This window comes from Mustela lutreola, chromosome 10 (assembly GCF_030435805.1).
Source record: "Mustela lutreola isolate mMusLut2 chromosome 10, mMusLut2.pri, whole genome shotgun sequence".
Taxonomy (NCBI): Eukaryota; Metazoa; Chordata; class Mammalia; order Carnivora; family Mustelidae; genus Mustela; species Mustela lutreola.
In genome coordinates, this window is record NC_081299.1 from 6,665,308 (window position 1) to 6,686,980 (window position 21,673).

Genomic DNA, 21,673 nt, shown 5'->3' on the forward strand with positions numbered 1-21,673 from the left:
TCATTCCTCAGTAAAAATGAGGTCACCACCACCTCCTTCGTAGGCCTGACAGGCACTTGTGGAAATCCAGAGCATACAGTAAGCACCCGCATATGAAATCTCTTCCATTCTTCCAGACTTTAAACTGTTCTGGTTGAGAAAATGTTCATCTGGCACCATAAAAAATTATGACACTGGAGAGAAAATGAGTTTTAAACATTATACTTAAATACGTATCGGGGTGCTTGGGTGGCTCAGTCGTTAAGTATTTGTCTTTGGCTCAGGTCATGATCCCAGGGTCCTGGGATCGAGCCCCACATCGGGCTCCCTGCTCAGTGAGGAGCCTGCTTCTCCCTCTCGCTCTGCCCCTCCCCACACGTAGTTTAAAATAGGACATGCCCCAGTCCTCTTAACTATTTACATACTTAAGTACATGACTATCTGGACTCAGAGTCATGCCACACCAGAGTATAATATACTTTTTTGCTTTTGTTCCTTCCAGTTTTGTAAGAAATTCGAAATCTGCTGGCTGTTAGCAGGCCGGAGAGACAGGTAAGCAAGGCCCAGTGCATCCGGCAGAGCCGACACTGAGTAGCTCTTGAAGCACTAACCACCCCCGGATCACGAAGACCTCATTCCAGTTACAGGTGTTTTGTCCCTGACGAAAGCAAACCGTCCTCCTCAGCACTTTCCACGACAGGCATCGACACCTCACCTCTGCCTCATTTAGATAAACCAGAAAAACTGATGGTGAAGACAGCGCCAGGCTTTGATCAGATCTGTAACCACTGGTCTCTGATTCACGTAATGTTTGTGGCAAAGAGAATCTGCTGAGACTCGAAACGAGATGGGAGTATCCTTACTTTTGATTTTCCGCCTCACATTTGCCAAAAGCTATTGCGTTACCTACGTTTTTTCTTCATCGTGAGATAAACATCTCCTTTCGTTTCAAACACAGTCCACTTACGTAATCCCTCTTTGGAGGATGTCCTCGGTTAGACAAATACATTCCTCCAATCATTGGTTCTTAAAATGCACATGCCCGTAACGTTCGGAATAGACTAACAGGGGTTTACGAACCTCATAAAAGCCACCCAGTAGGAAAACTAGCCAGGAAGACAGTGACGGCCCTTTCAGAGGGTCCAAGTGTGTTTCAGTGTCTGAATCTGTCCAGCAACACACACACACCCACACACGCGCGCGCGCGCACACACATCCCCTTCCATCTGAGAGGGGGGTCTCTCGCCTTCCAGGGAGACCACCGGGCCGGGCCCCCCCTTACCACACAGCTGGTGAAGGGACTTCTCCGAGTAGGTGTCCCGGTCACAGCCTTTCCCGATGTGGCCGGTCTCCAGCTCCACGGTCGCCTGCACCGAGGCCACAGACTCCTCGCAGGTCTCCAGGCGGACATTGGGGAAGAGGGCCAAGGTGCCCGTGCCAGGCTCGTACTCGATCCTGTTGTTCCATCCTGGGTCGGTCCACAGAGCCGGGGGTGGGGAGAAAGGAGAAAACTCACACTTCAGTTTGCTCTGGTCAACACCGTTTGAAGAACAGGTCTGCGAGCAGAAAGGAGAATGAGGCTCACCTTGCCACCCCGGGGTACAGGTGGGCTTGATGCTGACCTTCACCAAGACATCCTCCGCCGCCCTCCGCTTCCCGCAGTCGTAGGCGGTGACCGTCAGCTTGTACTGGTGCTCCTTCCCGTAGTTCAGCTTCTCTGTGTTTTTTATATAACCTTCCAGGGGCAGAGGCAACAGTGAGAACGCAGAGCCGGGCGGGGACACAAAGTACACAGGCTCCAAGCATCATCAACACTGAGGGGAGAGAAAGCTCCGGCCGGAGGTCCTTAACACTCGGTCTGGCTGTCTTGAGCCTGAACACACTGAGTCCACCTTGAAGGACTGTGTCAACAGAGGGAATGTGTCTACACAATTCAACCTTCATTTATTCCTATGGTTTTTCTATTTTGGTTTTATGTATTTGCTTTAAGATTAAGCAGTTTGCATGTAAGAGGACAAAGAAGACAAAAGAACTCAAGTACTCCAAATACGGAACACAAGATCAAGCTGCACTAAATCTATTTCTTGCTACAAGATTTCCTTTGTGTGTGTGTCGGAGAGAGACAGAGAGTCCCTACTCACCCTCCCCCAGAAAGGAGGAGTGTGCTTTTGAATGTCAGTGCGGATAACTGCAAAGTGTTCGCAATGTCCGTGATTTCCTGAGAAGATTCTGGACGGTGCATTAACAGCAGAGGCCCTGTCTCACTGTCAAGAAGCCATAAGCTAATCAAGAAGCGGAGGTTTGGCAGAGCTCATTCTGCTCAATGGTGGGGGATGGGGGCATCTGGCAGGAAGGCAAAACCTTCACCGTCACATGAGGCACAAGATCCAAATCTAACGGAGAACAGAAAACAGACTGACCAAAAGTCAGTCTTTTTGACATGCACTGATGAAAAGGTGAGAAGGTACAGATTAAAAACAAGTGAAGTGGGGGATTTTTTAGACCTTGGGAGAGGAAAAAGAAGGGTGCCCCATAAAGAACACTTGATTTCAGGTGCCAGAAGCGAGACTTTCAGGGGACAGGGTAAAAAAATATGAAACACACACACACAAGAGACGGGCTCTGCTACGGACTGAATGCTTGTGCCCCCCAAACCCATACACTGAAGTCCTAGCACCCCACACCATGCAGTTATAAGGAGGTGCTTCTGGGGGAGGAACTCAGGTTTAAGTGAGGTCGTGAGGCCCCCACATTGGGATCCAGAGGGCTCTCTCTCTCCCTGCCACGTGAGGACGCAGCGCGAAGATGGCCACTGGCGAACCACGCCTCAGGCCTCAGGAGACCCTGGGTCTGCCAGTGCCACGATCGTGGTCTCCCAGCCTCCAGGACCGTGGGACAAAGCCAGTGTCCGTCGTATGAGCCCCCAGATTGGGGTCCTTTCTAGAGCAGCCTGAAGGGAGGGGCGGAGATCATCCGGATCTTTGAGTTTCACCCGCGTGCAGACCTGTCCACGGACTGTCTCCCCGGTCAGGAAGGTCTGCTCCTCTGACTCACCATCTTTGTCGATGGCGAATGGCACGTCTGGAGTGACGATTTCATAGCTGCAAATCTGGCTGAACTGAGGGGAGCAGTCGGCGTCCACGGCCTCCACCCGCAGGATGCTGTCATACTGTTTGCCCTCGACGACGGTCGCCTTGTAGGACTTCTCCCGGAACACCGGCGCGTACTCGTTCACGTCGTTCACCTGAATGTGCACAGTTGCTCTGGAAGAAGAAGAAAAGCTGTGTGTTCGGTTTGCTTTCTGACCCCGAGCATACCAATTCTTTCGTGGTTTTAAATTTATCTTTTGCTACTATCTTGTTTCATGAAGTTCAAATGATGGAGATCAAAATTAAACAAGTGATTGTTTTTACTTTAGTGTGGAGACAACTTTAGAAAGTTAAAACAGGAATTTGAGTTGATTCCTCCAGATCCCAAGAGCAAGGCAGTTGTTAAATAAAGAAAGGCGGTCATATAAAATAAAAGACACTTGGGAGTTTTCTTGACAGTATGGGACAGGGCATGCAGAAGGGAGATAAACTAGATAAGACAAAATTAGAGCCCAAGGAAGAGGGGGTAAGACACAGAAGACGGGAAACATGGACAGGGAGTCTGGGAGCCTGGAAACAGTTCTGTCCAGCTTCAGTCCAGCTTCTATGAACCAAGACCACTAGCAACCCGTTGTGGCCCATCCCCCAGTACTGACCCAACAAACAAAGGACTTCAGCGTGATCTCAGCTTTCCCCTCCTAGCAGACCCCTTGCTGCCAAGTCCCACCTCCCCAGCTCAGGCAAGAGGCACTAAAGGTGCCCTCAGACCCAGCTGCAAAGAGCGGAAATGGTCAGTGTCAAGGGCTACTGATCAGGGCATGTTTCTGACTCAGACAAGATCTCTGACTGAAGTAAGGCCTTTTTCAAGGACAACAGCAAGGTGATTCGCTGGCTCTCAGCACCCCAGTGTTCACCAAGACCCTCCACGCCCAATGCCGTGTGTCCCCCTGACCGTCACAGAGGGTCGACATGTCCCTCTCTCCTTAGCCCAGGCACTAAGTAAAAACTGAGACTCAACTAAACGAAACTGGCTTCATGCCAAAGGGAGAGCAAGTGGTGGAGATGAGACTGGATTCTGGGGCGCCTGGGTGGCTCAGTTGGTTGGGGATGGCCTTTGGCTTGGGTCATGATGCCGGGGGTCTGGGATGGAGCCCTGCTTTGGGCTCCTTGCTCTGTGGGGAACCTGCTTCTCCCTCTGCCTCTGCTTTCCACTGCCCACTTGTGCTGTCAAATAAATAAGATCTTAAAAAAAAAAAGATATGCTGCTGGATTATGCACTTAAAAAAAAAAAAAAAAGACAAGAAGAGACTGGATTCTGTCTAAATCTAGGTCTTGTCCGGAGCCCGTCTGTTACACACCAGTTCTCCGCAGGCAGGAAGGACAGGAACCCAGCCAGGAGGGGACGCGGCACGAAACCTGCTCCCCGCAGCACACAGGAATTCTAGATCCTTAGAATTCACCCAAAAAAGAAACCTCTAACAACAAAATACTTCCCTCAAGAAAAACTGGGCTTTTCCAATTTTTAGCGTAGGGCCTTAGTTTCTTTAACAGTATTTGTTGGGATAAAATAACTCCTTCATTTATTAGTTCAACATCCAATGCTGTGGGGTAAACAGATAAGATTCCTGCCCTTGAAGAACTCACAGTGCCATGGGGGACAGCCCAGAAGTGTCTTCTGCTTCATCTTTAAAAACACAGAGCCTTGCGGGATGCCTGGGTGGCTCCGTCCGTTAAATGTCTGCGTTTGGCTCAGGGGTCCTGGGATCGAGCCCTCCGTCCTGCTCTCCACTCAGCAGGGAGTCTGCTCCTCCCTCTCCCCCTCACTCTCTCTCCCTCTTCCTGCCTCTGCCTCAAATTAAATAAATCTTAAAACGAACCCCACGGAGCCTTGGGGACAGGGACAAGGGTCGGGACTGCTCTCCGCCCGCCCCTCCCTGCCGGGCTTACTTACTTATGCGACTTTTTCACATTGGCGCCATCCGGCCCCTTGCCACAGTCATAGGCCTGGATGGTGAATGTGTAGTCTTTCTGCAGCTCGCAGTCCAGTTTCTCTTTTGAGCGGATGAGTCCCTCGCCAGTGGACTTATCCACTACCACTGCGTCAAAGGGGACATTCTGCCCGTGAATTTTAAATCCACAAATCTCACCTAGGGAGTCAAAGCAGCGCAGGTTAGAATTTCTGCCCCCCGAGTCTGCAGGTACCCCCGCCCTCCCCTCTACTCCCCTCCCCAGCCCCACGCCCCCCAAAAGAAAAGAAACGACAACAGTCCAGCAGCCAGGGGTTCAGAGGGTCTGTGGACAAAGCAAGGGCACTGTGCTTTGACGGGGTAAGTTCTGGGGCTTTAGTAAAAAGAAGCATGTTCTGGCTTTCCAAGCAACTTGCTTAACTTTGCATCCATTCATGCGGGAGTACAAAAGAGAAAAAGAGAAAATATAGACAGGCATTTCACAGGAGTACTTAAGACAGCTCCAGGGTAAAAGCAGTCTCATTAGCAAACATCTGTGGCCTGATAACACAGAGGAACTGTCCCCAGCTACTGGGGACAGCGGGCAGCCATTTTGATTTGGACCAGAGAGAAGGCTAAAATGCAGTTAAGTGTCGAGAGAGGAAGAAGTGTGACATATAGGTTCAGCATCATAATTACAGAAATTCTGTCCAGAAAAAAAAAAAAAAGGAAAAAAGAAAGAAAAATCAAAAGAAACAAGTCTTCCTGTGCAATGAGCCTGGCTAAAATTAGGGAATCAAAACAAACTACCAAATGAGAAAGGTAGAAATACCAACTTCTCAGGCATCCATTTCAACGGCTACAGTCTACTGTTAAGATCAGTTCTGTCACGGGGAGGGATTGGCTAGACTCGTTTCTGAAACTAGACTATTGGACCTAAAAAGAAGCCTGCCTGGGGACATCAGTACATGGAAGCTGGCTCAGAGCTTAATTAGGGGTGAAAATCTAGGTTTCCATTCTTGCCTGTGGGAGAACACACATAAATGTTTTCTTGTACATATCAAACTTCAGAAAAATGTATTTCACATAAAAATAAGACTGCCCTCTTCCAAAATTACAACTCACAGAAAACAGTTACAAAGTGAATCTCTGAAGTTCAATTAAGGAAAAAAATGTACATTATCCATACAGTTCAAATGGATGTCTGATGTCCAGATATTTCTAACCAAGGGTTTGGTTACATACAATTTCCATCAAGATATTTAAAAATAGAAACAAAATAGGAGAATAAATCAGGGTAAAAGAACATGACAGTTTCTTCTGTTTAAGGGCTGATTCCCAATTTTATAAACAAAGTTAGTGGGTTAATAATCATAAGAGGGATAGAAAGAACCCTTCATCACCTTCTTTGGTGACTGTCACCTCAAAACTCTCTAAAGGAAGAAAAGACAAACCCACGTCAGTAATGCAGGAAGAATAAAGACGGAACAATAAGGAAAAAAAGTCAAAGATGCACATATTTACACAGAAAAGCTTGACGTCATTCAACAGTGAGCCCAGGAGCCCCTCGCTGGAATGGCCACGGCGAGCCAGGTCCTCAGAAGCACAAATGTCTCTGACCCCAACACCACACACACTGCGAGATGCTGAAATCATGCCGACCTGGACGTGAAATCTGTAAAATTTCATGTCGCCCTCCGGTGCTGTCTGGACCATTTTTAACGACCACTCTCACGGTACGGTTAATAAGTAAGCCTATGTATTATTTTTACAGTTTTCAGACTTTTTATTTTCACACTAAGTTCTTGTGGCCCGATTCTGGAAACATTTCACCCAGCACAGGATTTGGTGAAACAACAACAACAAAAAAACAGACCTCTAGAGCAAAGGGTTTTAACACTTTGTTTTTGAGCTGCAGAAATAACCACATTTTCTAATCTGAAGGACCCACAAAAGCAACACATTTGCTTGAATATGAACTGAAACCAGATTCGGTCCTAACTGCAGTGATGCCACAATGAGCACGGCTTTTAGTGAAGACACTGTTCTCCGAAGTCAGCCGCTGCTTGCTTGGCCCCTACCCACGGCTACACAGAGCAGCGGCCCGCACACAGCACTCAGGAGGTCAGGAGGTCGGCAGTTCCACTGCCTCTTCGGGACGGAGCTGGCCTCAATGGGACATCTCCTCTCCCCCAAAGGCAACATACCTGAATTCCCTTGCTTTCCAATGGTTTTACCAAATATTTGTTCATCCCTGAACAGTGTTTCATTTTGCTTGTTTGTGAGGTCTGAAAAATGGTATCACGTGGTATGCAATTTTTGTGACTTGCTTTGTTGTTGTTGTTTTAAAGTTTTTTTATCCAATTTTTTCTTTTCATTTTAAGTAGGCTCCACACTGGGCAGGAACCTCTTTAAAATGCAGGGCTCGTACCCACAACCTCGAGATCAAGACCTGAGCTGAGATCAAGACTTGAACGCCTAACTGACTGAGGCCCCCAGACGCCCCTACTTTATTTTTTTAAGTAGGCTCCATGTCCAGCATGGGGCTTGAACTCACAGCCTCGTGATCGAGAGCGGTATGCTCTACTGACTGAGCCCACCAGTGCCCCGTGACTTGCTTTTTCACTCAACCTTGTGCATCTAAGAGTCGTTCATCCGTGGTGGGCACAGAAGACAGTTTATTTCTTTCACTACATTCGTGAGAATCCAAGGAGTTAGAGCAGGTAAAGTGCTTAGAACACGGCCTGGCATCAAGAAAGCACTCAACAGATGTTCGCTATTATTGTATTTTCCACCAAGTGAGTGTGCCATTATTCCCTGTTTTTGCTGCTGAACAACGCTGTTCGTGCTTTCTCCCGCACATTCACAGCCACTACAGGCCCCGGACTGCCCCAAACTGGAGCCACCAGCGCACATGAGCTGTTTAAAATGAAACTAAAATTCATATTAAAATTGAATAATCCTGGGGTTCCTGGTGGCTCAGTCGGTGTCGTGTCTGCCTTCAGCTCTGGTCACAATCTCAGGATCCTGGGATGGAGCCCTGCATCCAGCTCCCTGCTTAGCGGGGAGCCTGCTTCTCCCTCTGCCTCTGCCTCTCCCCCCCAACTTGTGCTCTCTCTAATAAATAAATAAAACCTTTTTAAAAAATTGACTAATATTAAAAATCAGTTCCTCAAGTGCCCTGGCATGCCAGGTGCTCAGCGGCCACACATGACGCATAGCTACGGAGTGTGGGAGGTGGACAGAGCTGCTCGGAGTCCGGGCAGACAAACTACGGCCCGCACGCCAACCTCAGCCTCTGTGTGTGTTCGCCAACAGCCTGGAAGCTAAGAGTGGTTTTTACTTTTTAAAATATTTGTGACACAAGCAAATTGTTTGAAATTCACAGTTCAGGGTCTGTAAGTAATGTTTTATTGGAACACAGACATGCTCATTTATTTATGTACGGTTTATGGCTGCTTTTCCACTCCAGAGGCAAACCTGGGTCACCGCCAAGAGAGGCCCTATGGGCCACAAAGTCTAAAACACTACCAGCCGCTTGCAGAAGTCGGCTGATCGCGAACAGATACACCTCTGCGTAGAGCCTCTGCGTACAGAACTGCTGAGGGCCAGGTTTGGCAAAATTTCCAGAATGATCTCATTCACTCTTTTATGTTTGCGCTTCTTTTAGGCGTATATTAATACTGCACAGTGCATTTTAAGGTAAGTCAAGTTGCTCACTTTTCCACTCGAAGTCTGCTCTTCTAAGGAGGCAACAGTGATCCAGACACACATTATCTGAGCTGGCACACCTGAGAGTGACAGCGGGGGCCTTCCTGCAAAGGCTGCTGCACAGGGGAGTGCAGATTTCGGACCCTGCCCTGAGGTATCTGACGTAGGCAATGCCGCCGACACAGTGTGTTGCTGAATAAAAGGATAAAGAGGCTCATTCAGGCAACGTCCTGGAGACCATGAGATTATCACAAGGAGTGGAACTGTTTGCCAAAAGATGTACACTCCCTCTCTCCTCTGAGACACCAGGCTGGGAGGTGGGAGGAGGGGAACACAGAGTGCGCGTAGGAAGGCAATGGGGTGTTTCAATTTTATATTTCAGTGTTCAGGGGAGGTTTCATTGATAATGTCGGAGTAAAAACCAGAGGGAAGGACGGGAGCAAGCCACATGATTATCGAGGGATGAATTTCAGAGCGGCATTAGCAAGTACAACAAGTGCAAAGGCCCTGGGGCAGGCCAGGGCCTGGCCTGGCTTAGGAACAAGGAAGCCGATGCTGCTGCAGTGGCTGGGCAAAGGAGGCCAGCAGAGGAGGTCCGCCAAAGACACGGAGCCTGAAGCTACAGAGGCTGCTACAAGAACTGCACTTGTCCTCCGAGTGAGAAGGAAATGACTGGGACGTTTTATGCAGAGAAAAAAATGTGGCTTCTATTCTGAAAGAATCCAACTGGCTGATGTGTTAGAAACAAGTCTACAAGTAGGCAAGGATGGTTACTGGAGTAATGCAGGCACGAGAAGCTGGAAGTCAGAATGGGGGGGCGGTGAGAAGTGGTCAGAGTCGGGCTGTGCTCTGAAGGTACGGACAAGGCCGTGGGATTATGAGTGCGAAACCCAAGCATGACTAAGTTCCCTGCAGCCGACATGGGAGAGCGCGGACGGAGGTCTGGATCGGGGAATGGGAACGCGAGCTACAGCTCTGAACATGCGTCTGTACTCCAGTGGGTCACGAAATAGCCTCTCAAACGGAGTGATCACCAAATAAAAGAACATAAATTATTCTGAAATGCCTGTGTTCCCAGGCTGCTCTCTAAGAGACCAGATTCATCTATAATGAGAACAGCAAAAGTGTGTACTTCTGTCTTTCCTACGTACCCCCGCCTGTTTTCAGTGTTTAAGCGGCTCCTTGAATCGTGGGCTGCTCCAAGAGGATTAGGCGCTTCAAATCCACGCACTTATCGAATTGCCAGCAGGCTGGGTCCTCTTGCCTAGAACGACTTTAGACGCCGTCTGGCCAGGGGGCTTGCTGCAGCAGGAGCAGCGCCGGCTTCACGCTCGGGCAGACCTGGGTCTTCCGTACCAGCTGCGTAACCCTCTGCGTCACTAAGCCCGCCGAGCCACCATCTGCAGACCTGGTAGCAGACCATCTCTTCCTCCCAGCCACAGCCCCCAATTTTGTGTGTGTGTGTATGTGTGTGTGTGTGTGTGACAGAGAGTGCACAAGCAGAGGCAGTGGCAGGCAGAGGGAGAGGGAGAAGCAGGCTCCCCACTAAGCAGAGAGCCTGATGTGGGACTCGATCCCAGGATCCAGGGATCATGACCTGAGCTGAAGGCAGAGAGGCTTTAACCCACTGAGCCACCCAGGCGCCCCCATGACCCCGATTTGAATGAGGAAGACGGGCATGAGTGGAGGAAGGCGAGGGGCAAGTAAACAAAATCCTGCAGTATCTCTGATGGCATCTGAAACGAGTTCATCCAAGGCAGTTTCAGGAAGAAACATTTAAGGGAGCTTCAGGACAGGCCAGACTTGGTAGTCTGCTGGACAGACAGAGAGGAGTCTGGAGCAACCCCCAGGGTGTGGCTGCTGGTACCGGTTAGGGAACCAGGGCACAGAGGAAGGTGAGGCACTCTGGGGTCTGTTTCACTTACTCCCCCAAATGCCAGCTGGTTTGTCTGCTGGAGTATATTTAGGCCACTTCCATCCACAGGTTAGCGATCCCTAATAGACAGGCTTTCCTTAACATCGCTGTGGGAACAATACACAGCCAACAAAGTGAAAAATGCCTTCAGAATTTTCACAGTGAGGATTCTACTGCCTCTCCAACTACACTCCGTTTATGATCCTCCTTCCTCCGGCTGGGACCAGTTTCTGTTACTTTCTGTCCCCATTCTCCCAGGAGCCGGTTTTTTATTTTTACATTTATTTATTTATTTAATTTAAGATTTTATTTATTTATTTGACAGAGAGACACAGCGAGAGAGGGAACACAAGCAGGGGGAGTGGGAGAGGGAGAAGCAGGCTTCCCGCTGAGCAGAGAGCCCAACACGGGGCTCGACCCCAGGAGCCCGGGACCACCTCCCAAAGCCAAAGGCAGATGCCCAACAACTGAGCCGCCCAGGTGTCCGGGAGCTGATACTTTAAGCTTCTAAGCTGTCGGGATCCATTCTTCTGTGCTCTTTCCTCCATCCTGGACCCACAGCTCTATGGCACACGACCGTTACGTGTGTATTACACGCATCCCATGGGTCACATCGCAGTGACCACGTGTGCATCTCTGTCCCTGTGTTCCCCGCCTGCTCCCCTGGACTCCGCCCTCCCTCAGCCTTCGCAAGACGGACGTCTCAGAATCACCTCTCCCATTCTGCTTCCTGCCCTGCCCCTTCCCAGCCAATTGAGAACCCCTACTCCTGCTCTGCTAGGTGAGTCGACGGGAGCCCCGCTCCCAGCACGTGTGACAGGGCCCACCAGCTTTCCCAGAGGGCCTCTCCAGCCTACACTGACCTCGAACGCCCTAGCCCTTGCCCCGCTCCCTCTCCTCTCGTTCTCCGAGAGCATCTAAAATAATCAAAAAGAACTTTACTGAAGCTTTTTTTTTTTTTAAGCAAAACCTAAAAATGTGACAATGGTTAAACCCAACAATGTACAGACTTGACTTCTTGATGTCCAGCGTTCTCAGCTGACACCTTCCTCATCCATCCCTTGGAGAAAGCTCAGCTTCAAGCCGGCCCTGCCTTCTCTCTGTGTCTTCTTCCTAATCAGAATACGGTCTCACACTACACTACTCTCCCCAAATGGGAGGGGTGTCTCTCATGCCTACTGGCTCCCAGCTCCCAGTCCTGCCCTTACATGCACTCCTTACGGTACTAGGACAGTTAGGGTTCTGTGGACACAAAGGAAGCCCACTCCAGCTAACTTGGGCAAAAAGGGACTTTGGTGAAAAGCCATCAGCAGCTTGTGGAACAGACTTCGAAGCCAGAGAAAAGGACCTGGGAAGAGCCAGAAACCAAGGCAGGAATAGGGGCCGTAACACTCCCAGAGCAAAAACGACCTGGGTGGGTGGAACCGAACTGCAAACAGTATCCGCGTCTTTGTCCCTCTGCTCAATATTCGTACCCACGGAGGGAGCACCTGGTTGGCCAAGCTTGGGTGGTGCATGCAGCTGGCCGGGGAAGGCATGGTGACGGACTGCAGATCCACCAACCTGAACCAGGAGGAAAGAGGTCGGGGGCTGTTAAGAAGGAAAAACAGACATTTGCTGAGCAGCAAGTGTCCACTACCATGTCCCTGCTAGTCCCACTCTTGTCCCTAACCTGCTTCTCTCCGCACAGCCTTGGGGCCCGTGCTCGCCAGCTCGGTGTCCAGGCTGACCCTTATTTCCGGTGACCTCGGACTCCTCCGCTGACTAATCCAGGCTGACCTCTGGGACAAGCTCACACGTGGCTCTAATCAGAGCAGTTCCCGGTTTCAGCGCACGGGAGAGCAGCAGCCACACACACCCAAGCCTGACACCCTCCAAGCCCCTCACTGGGTATAGCCACGACCCCCCCATTTCCGTGTGCCAAGAACTGCCTGAGAAGCTGGTTAAAAACATGCTTTGTCGAGCTCCGTCCACAGACATTCCAACTCCACGGCTCTGGGGTGGAAGCCAGTAAATCTGCCGTTTTAACCAGGGTCACCAGAGAGCTCGGACGCATGAGAACAGAGTCTACGCTCGAGAGACTGGCTGGTCAGGGGTTTCCAAACCCTGCTGGCTGGAGCAGATTTCTTGGGCCCTCCTCCTGGATGTATAGACTCTGACAGCGGAGTCTACAATTGCACTCCCCGCGCAGGCCCAGCTGACCCGGACACGGTATTAAAAACCACACGTGCAGGAACATCCCATCTACTCAGGATGGCAGCAGAAATCCCATGGCCCCAAACTCACTTCCAACCCTCTGCCCCCGCACTGTGTGCTCACTCCACACGCCCCGAGAGCTGACTCCTCATCCCCCTTCAGAAGCCCCTCCAGTCCCCACCCCACTCGGCGGGTCCCCCATCTTCACCGCCAGCTGTGTCAGCTCTGCTCATCTGTAAAGCCCGGTCACCTCTGTACCTTCCTGAACCCACACCGTCTCGCCTTTTTTGGACTCCAGCCCAGACTGTGCTGCCGTGCTCTCTTGGCCCTAAATTATGAACGCCAGGTAACCCCCACTTAACTCTCGGTCAACACTGGTTTTGCCTTTCCACCTAGATTATCGGCGCTTTGAGAACAGGGACCAACTTCTATGCTCTTTTTCCATTTTGCGGGAGACCTGGCATGGCTACCTAATATTTAGTGGTTACTATCTCAAACCTCTCCTGAAGGCAACTGATTTCCCTCGGGGTGCCCGGGTGGCTCAGTGGGTTAAGCCTCTGCCTTCAGCTCAGGTCATGATCCCAGGGTCCTGGGATGGAGCCCCACTGTTCAGGACAGAGCCTGCTTCTCCCTTTCCCTCTGCCTACTTGTGCTCTATCTCTATCAAATAAATAAATAAAATCTTAAAAAAAAAAAAAAAAAAAAAGAATTCCCTCTAGTCCATAACTTAACATGGAGTTTCTGGCCTAACACCCAGATTCCAAAAACTGCTAACTCAATGGAGAACTACCTTATGTTAGGCTGAATGACATGAAATTTCCAGCTATTTTTTTCTATCCTATTTTTTCAAATATTTTGATATTTTCAACACAGAACAATGATGATTTCATGGGGCTTAACCAAATCTATCCAACCCATTGTGGCAAACACGTCTGCCCAGTTGTGTCTGCTAAAAAAACAGCAGAATGGGGTGGTGACGTGTGGCAGTTGGCCCCACTGGCCATCCTCAGGCCACATGAGTCACACAAATGATAGAATATGGAGGAAAGTATCACAGATCTGAGCTGGTCCTAAGTAAGTATCGAGATAAAGTTCCCATTCTTGCCCTGAAATGTCTTTTGGATTCTCTTCTTATTCTGTTTAACATCTTATAAATGACCCGAACTCCATCTGGGAAGGCAGGAAGTGAGTGCTGGGCTGGAACCCCGTGGTAAAGGGAAGAGCCTGCAAACAAGGGACCGGGGGGTGGGGTGGGGGGCTCGACCTTCTCCTCCAGGCAGCGAGGAGGGGTGGCTATCAAAAGAGCGGAACAAGGCCTGTGTGAGGGGTGCGGGCTTCTAATTCCCCATTGAACATATAAAACACATGACATACTTTCATACCCACATCTACTCAGGCAATCAGATTACAGAAAAGGGGTTGAGTAAGGAATTGACTCATTTTAATTTCCTAGAATAGCTGACAAGTGCTAAGACTTTAGGTTCTGGGTTTCCCCCAAGGAAGCAATCTGGGCTGGACCCTGTGTGTCCAACATGAGAGTCTGACTGGATCCCGCTGACAGCGCACTCGGGTGACCACGCTTCCAACGCCCCATGCATTTATCTCGGGGCTTTGACCGGTGAACTCCGGCGGCTGCCCACACTCCCGGCCCGTGACGGGCTATGACTGTGAGCCGGGACGTTTACGCTGTTTCAAAGATAACGTGAGGGAAGTGGACTCGGCAAATGCACGAATCCACTCTGGAGCCAGACCGTCTGGCTTGAAGGAGGCACCACCGCTTCTGAGCTGGGTGACCTTGGGCAAAGCCTCTCATTCCTTCCATGCATGTTTGGGGAGCACTGGCTACACCCACATGCCGGCCGGGGCGCTGGGGATCAGCGAGGAACAAGGCTGTCACGCTGCTGACGGACCCTCTCTCATCTCCGGTCCCTCAGTGGAAGCCAGTAGCAGCGACAGTCCCCACCGCGGAGGCTGCTGAACCCACGTATGGCCCTTAGGACAGCCTCTGCCCCGTGCTGGGCAAGCACCGGGTGCTCCCACGGCCACAGCACCAGCACCAGCATGGTGTAAACTAAACCCCATGTCATCACCAGAACCAATCTGAGATCAAAATAAGCCCCCAGATGGGGCCTCCGTCTTATCCAAAAAACTATTTAAGAAACTCCATGAGAGGGGCGCCTGGGTGGCTCAGTGGGTTAAGCCGCTGCCTTCGGCTCAGGTCATGATCTCAGTGTCCTGGGATCGAGCCCCGCATTGGGCTCTTTGCTCAGCGGGAGCCTGCTTCTCTCTCTCTGCCTGACTCTCCGCCTACTTGTGATTTCTCTCTCTGTCAAATAAATAAATAAAATCTTAAAAAAAAAAAAAAAAAAAAAAAAAAAGAAACTCCATGAGAAAACGGAGCACTACAAAGACTATTACAGAAAGACAGAAAACTATTTCTCACAGAAGGTTAAATAAAAAAATGTTTCTAGAATATTCTATCCTTAACAACAGCAGCAGACTCTGTATAGAGCACTTACTATGTACCGGGCATTGTTTTGAGCTCCTCATATTTATAAATAAGTGAATGATCCCCAAACCCTTGAGGTATGTGACGTCACTCTCCTTGTTTTACAACAGATGAAAGCGGGACCAGAGATGCTTAGTCATCTGCCCAAGGTCATCCAGCCAGTAGTTGGCTGAGGCAGGACTCAAGGCCAGGCTGGGGTGGGTGTTCCTGACGCACCTGCCAGCTACGGCCTCAGCGGGGGCAGTGTTCTGTGCAGCGGCCGGATGGGTGCTATGGCAACAGAGGAGGGAAGGAGGCCTGGCAGCTGCTCCCCTCGAGGGATGCTCTAGTAAGAGTGTTTGCGTAGCGTCTCCACTCCTAGGCATACACCCAAGCACACCGCAGACCTCCGTCCACGCAGACTTGAACGCTAACGTTCCCTTCAGCAGGATTTGAAACCGTGCTAATGCGCGTCAGCTGAGGAGCGGATACATGGGGAATGAGGTATGTCCCCGCGATGGAATGTTATTTGGCAATAAAAAGAGAGGACGGACGCGTGTGACGACCGAAGCATGGGTGAAGTTTAAACTACCACGGCAAGTGGAAGACACGCGTCACAACAAATCCAGAATAAATCCACAGACACGAACTACATCAGGGGCTGCCAAAGGGCAGGGGAACAGGGAGTGGCTGCTTGTGGCTACAGGGTCTTCTCTGAGGGCGATGAAAATGTTCTGGAATCAGACAGTGGTTGACAATCCTGTGAATATACTCAAACCCGGTGAACCGTATACTTTCATGCTGTGTGGACTTTATGCCGAGTGGACTGTATTTTTTAAAAAGAATATAAGAATAACGGGTCCTCTGTGAAAACCTCCAGAAGGAAAGGGCGGATTTGCCCGTCTACTGTGGCAAATACAATGACGCTACCACTATGACTTGGCTCTTAACTCCTTCTCTTACTAGTTTCTCAAATCTCACTATGTTAACTTCCGCACATCAATGAAAAACCAGCTGGAAAAATAAATAAATAAATAAACAGCTGGGAACCCCTAAAAACACACAACTTTAAAATAAGTATTACTTCATTCATGACAATACATTAGGTTTTGATAAATGCTGCAATAACATTCAATCCAATGAGAAAGAAAAAAATACGATGACATTTTATTAATATGACATTTTCCTTCAAAGTGCATTTCACTTCCTGCTTCCATTCAGCTTCCTGCCATGCCCACCATGGCTTCATCCCCGCAAAGAGCTGCCCTGCCTCTGACACATGCTGACAGATGAGGTCACTGCTCTGTGGTCCAGCTTCCTTTCCTTAAAAGGGGGAGGGCAGAAAGCTCTTGCGTTTGCTTTTGTTTGGTTTGTGGACAAAGACTTAGGCAAAAGCACAAGACAAGTGCTGTCTCGAAGCCCAGAACTCACCGTTCAGTCTGAGTGTTGATACGGATAAGAAGGAACGGACACCTAAAATGGGGGAAAGTCATGGTGGGGATGCTGGTCATCAGGAAGCTGGGGTCCAGGACCACAAAATGACGAAAAGCACACGACAGAAGGGAAAGCTAAGCTACACTGAATTTAATATTCTAATTTTTATGTTGACATGAAACAAACATGCTTCCTTTTTTCAGGCTTTTCACTTGAGAACACCATGTCTGGACTTCAAGGTGTTGGTGTATCCCCCAGGCCTGCCCAGTGCTGGGATGAGAGTTCCGGGGTGTACACGGTTTGAACTTCTTCATGTTAAGAGGGTGTCTGAAATCAGAACCAGGCAGATCCAACTACTTCGACCTAAAACACGAGGGGAACTTTTGAAGTGTGTCCATATTCAAGTGGGGGTCAAAGGAGCCCAACCACAAGAATTGTGAGTGAGGCAGTGACAAGTGGGACCGAATCAAAGTTCTTTCGGAAAGGGCTATACTGGAGACTGCGATTCCGACTCTGGAAGAACTACAGTGGCTGGGAGTGGAAAGAGTCACATACGAAATTCTTTACATAAAAATGTACTGACTTGGGCGCCTGGCTGGCTCAGTGGGTTAAAGCCTCTGCATTCAGCTCAGGTTGTGGTTCCAGGATACTGGGGTCGAGCCCTGCATCGGGCTCTCTGCTCAGCAGGGAGCCTGCTTCCCTTCCTCTCTCTCTGCCTGCCTCTCTGCCTACTTGTGGTCTCTGTCAAATAAATAAATAAAATCTTAAAAAAAAAAAAATGTACTGACTTTAAGACAAAAGAAACAAATGAAGCGGGGATGGCGGGAAGCGGGCTTACCTCACGGCACTGGACGGTCACACACAAGTGTGTGTTTGTAAAGCACTCAGAACAGTGCTGGGAACGTCACAAAGGCTTTACACACGTTCCGTGTTATTAGTGGAGCAGGAGGTGGCTCTAGACATAACAGGTCTGCAGCACATACTCCAGAGACCTGAGCGAGGGAGCCTGGAACCCCGACTGCAGTCAGTTCTTAAAATGCACAGAATATGTAAGTCCGCTCAAAAACACAAGCGAGATGAGCCGATAAGGTTACTTAGACAACACTAAATGTCCCACCCCCGAGAACTGAACACAATAACCATTACGGTACCCATGGGAGGTCGGTGTATAAATATATACACGACACCCACCCCCCAAAACCTACGTAGTTACAGAGAAAACCAATGTGCAATGTTGAAGCAGTTTTAAATCTGGGGGAAAAAAATGAAACAAACCACCCCAGCTGGCAGACAAACACTATGTGTTCACAGCACAGAGCGCTTCCACTCCAGGCCATCTCATTGGGTTTCTCTGTAAAAACCAATAAACAGGTAAAATTGATGGGTCTGTCTCCACCACTGACTCGAGTAATGCAAACTGGTGCTCGGGTTATGTTCCTGAGGAAGGGATGCGGCACTCGAACAGAGTGTGAGGAGCACGTTCATTGTAAAAACTGCTCTTCAGAAATGACCACACATTCACTTTACCACAGTAAAATTAATGTTTGATAGAATTACATGAGCTCGCTGAATCATCCTTATCTGTCCCTAGGCAAAGAGAACTCCTTCTTTAATATGAGAAACTGTGTTGGGGAAAAATATCCTGCAAAAACTAGTCTTTAAAAAAATTACCGGGGGCGCCTGGGTGGCTCAGTGGTTTGGGCTGCTGCCTTGGGCTCAGGTCATGATCTCAGGATCCTGGGATCGAGCCCCGTGCATCGGGCTCCCTGCTCCGCAGGAAGCCTGCTTCCTTCTCTCTCTCTCTCTCTCTGCCTGCCTCTCTGCCTACTTGTGATCTCTGTCTGTCAAATAAATAAATAAAATCTTTAAAAAAAAAAAAAAAATTACCATCACAATGTCAGTTTTGACTCTGAGGCCAAGCTCCCCCCAGCTAAGGGAGCTACTACGGTCACTGTGTAGAAGCAGGCACAGTTCTGATCTGGCAAGTGCTTTTAAATGTTATAAAGCAGAAAACCTGCAAAGCAATCCCAGAGATTCGTCTCTTATAAATACTCAGGTTACAACCTTGCGAAGCAACTCACGTTAAAAATTTATTAAGAGTAAAAACCTAAACCAAAAGGATTCCTCTACAAACACAGCTCTGTTTTTCAGCTCAGTCTCTCCCGGTACCTGACGTCTGGGTGACGCAAGGACACCCTCAAGCCACTCACGAGCCAGCAGCATCAGGGAACAGGTCAGAGCAGATCCAGAGCCCCCCCCCCAACCCCCCTTCCCAGATCCGCACTGTAACACGAGCCTCAGGGGCTCTGTGCACACACTAGTCTGAGATACCCTGGTCTACGTGTTCTCTATCTGGTCACACCAAGGACCACGATGATGAGATAAATACTTTGCTTTTCAGCAAGGACAGGCTTTTTTTCAGCTACTCCAACTACTAAAATCCAAAGAAAAAAGTGTCGTACACAGAAGCCACAAACCCCTCTCAGCTATCAGATGTTTTCAGAAAAGCTCAGATATAATCTGAGCGGGACACGTGAGATGCTTTGCACCGCAGTCCGTATTTGTCAACCGTGAGACGAAAGCCCCATTCGTACCTGCGAATCGCAGAGGCGCGTCTTTATCGAGGGCAATCAGCGGAGGGTCGAGGAGCACCGCGTTATCGTTTTCTGTGATTATGCCATGATAGGTGGGCTCGAGCCACGGTTTGTGCTTGTTAGCTGTGTATGAAAAAGAGAAAAAGAAGAAACGGAAGAGACCAGGTCAGAATCATTACTTTAAACTCCACTGCTTTCAAAGGCACACATCTGTTACTAAAATAATAAAACACTTATGAGTCTGGAAGGCAACACTTGTTTTTTTGTTTTGTTTTAATTTATTTGAGAGAGTGAGAGAGAGCGCACGAGCAGGGGGCATGGGCAGAGGGAGAGGGAGAAGCAGACTCCCAGCTGAGCAGGGAGCCTGACATAGGGCTCAATTCTAGGGCCCCAAGATCATGACTTGAGCTGAAGGCAGATGTTTAACCAACTGAGCCACCCAGACACCCAACACTTGTATGAAGATCCTAATGGGATGAAATTCTGAATTCCAGAGTAAGTAATGTAGAAACCAAATCTATGAAGTAGTGAGAATTAAGAAATAAACTACACTAGAAATTAAAAGACTGATGGCTATAGACAAACTATCTGTTTTTAACCAGCACAGGAAAGTTACAAAGAAAAATATACTATCACTTCTTTAGGGCAACAATAATATATTACCTAATTTTAAAACGAGCATTACAAATAAAAATGTAAAAAAAAATTTATGAATATAAAATCACAAATATAGAATATAAATATAACTAAACACAAGATTTCTGAAAAACTTGCCTGTAAACAGTGTTTACAAATAACCCACTTTGAGGGTCAGGTGGTGTCAAGGTCAGATTCCAGCTCCTTTCTATTTCTGGCTGCGTGACCTTGAGCACAGAAGTGTCCCCGTCATCTCAGTCTCATCTGTGCACCAGGGACACGTGCAGAACCTGCGAGGCTGGGGCAGGTTCCTGGAGGAGCGACCTGTGTCCTTGCTGGCTAGGCACCGGCACTGACGCTTTGTTCCTAAGGTAAGAACTGCCACACTGCCCTCCGCTCCCCGGAAGAAATCCGTTTCTTTCCTCTCCCTTTTGCCTCGGGCTCGGCTCCCAGGGGGCCTGGGCACGACCTTCTCCATGATGGGAGCCATGATGGGATCCTACGTGTCTGTGGTCGTGGGATGACCACCATGGGACCACGGGAGACTGGGCTTCGCCTGCATTTACCCTGAGGAGGCGCACGGCGGGGCGGAGCCCGTGTGCCATCCCACGTGCACGCGGAAGCTGCTACCATCCCGCTGACACTTACGCATCCCTTTTCTAAACCAAGAGCAAATCCCAATGTCTTCACTCTCAAAGGAACCCAGACCCATGGGAGTTGCTGGTTCACGGGTACAGAGTTTGGGGTTTGCAAATTGAAAACCATTCCGGGATGGGCCGCGGCTTCTCGAATGCCTGTGCTGGGCGCAGCGAGCACAAGCGATGGGCGGTTTTACAGGTGTGTCACCACAATTAAAGAAACAAATCCACACACACAATCAATCCAGACAAAGCCAATTCTCATTGTCTGCGCTGCCCACCTGGACGGTTTACAAAATCTAACCAGCTTCATCCGTGCCCCCCCCTCCCCGCATGGGCCCCTCACACGGCACCCAGAGGGACGCTGCTCCACCTCTGCTCCCAGCCCACGGACACCATCTTACTGAGGATCCCACGTGGCTTTTGTTCATGGAGGATCTATTACCTGGAGACCTAATCAGCATCTACTGTGCTCGGGATCAAAATCAGGAAATAGTGTACTATGTATCAGTTCATTTTTTAAAACAACCTATTATGTTAATATAAGTAATGTTTTTGTGGAAGTAACTGTACTTTTTTAAAAACAGAGTTTACAGAGAAGAGCGGCAAGGCGTTACATGTTTGCAGATCTTTCTGCGGTCAGCTGAGTCCTCACTTCTCCCAGCTAGCCCACTGCACGGTCCCGTGTCTGGCAGCCTCTAGAGAGCTCCAGCAGGCACTCAAGAGAAGAGGAAGAAAAGAAAGGCAAGTAACGTCTTACCGTTATTAAAATAGCTCTGACCTCTTCAGATCTGACAGGCTCTCAGGGGACCCATCACCTCAGGTCTCTGGTGGAACCTTCCCTCCTTCGACTACAGCACCTGCTGCTCTGGTCCCCACTTCCTCTTTTCCTTTTCTTCTCCTACTCCTTGCCACACTGTCAGGGAAAGGGCACTGGTGCCAGTCTGGGGCCTCAGGGCAGGTTACCCAGCTTTCTCTGAGGGCCTTAGTTTCCCCATCCATAAACTGAGGACAGCAGTAGTACCCATCTGATGGGCTGGTTTGGTG

The 21,673-nt window shown here is 49.3% G+C and overlaps 1 protein-coding gene and 1 non-coding gene across 2 annotated transcripts in view; one reads left to right on the plus strand and one right to left on the minus strand.

Annotated features, from left to right (window-relative positions):
* CLSTN1 (calsyntenin 1) overlaps nt 1-21,673 on the minus strand; it is a 76,015-nt gene that overhangs the window by 18,285 nt on the left and 36,057 nt on the right. Inside the window, exons 2-7 of the mRNA XM_059135470.1 lie at nt 19,353-19,475; nt 6,418-6,447; nt 5,020-5,215; nt 3,034-3,242; nt 1,565-1,714; nt 1,262-1,447 (exon numbers count right to left, since the gene is read on the minus strand). Of these exons, the coding sequence (XP_058991453.1) occupies nt 1,262-1,447; nt 1,565-1,714; nt 3,034-3,242; nt 5,020-5,215; nt 6,418-6,447; nt 19,353-19,475 (894 nt within the window). The remainder of the gene's footprint in view (nt 1-1,261; nt 1,448-1,564; nt 1,715-3,033; nt 3,243-5,019; nt 5,216-6,417; nt 6,448-19,352; nt 19,476-21,673) is intronic.
* On the plus strand, nt 16,669-16,794 carry LOC131810714 (small nucleolar RNA SNORA40). Its single transcript, XR_009345691.1, has one exon. It is a non-coding gene; the product is annotated as a small nucleolar RNA SNORA40 (small nucleolar RNA).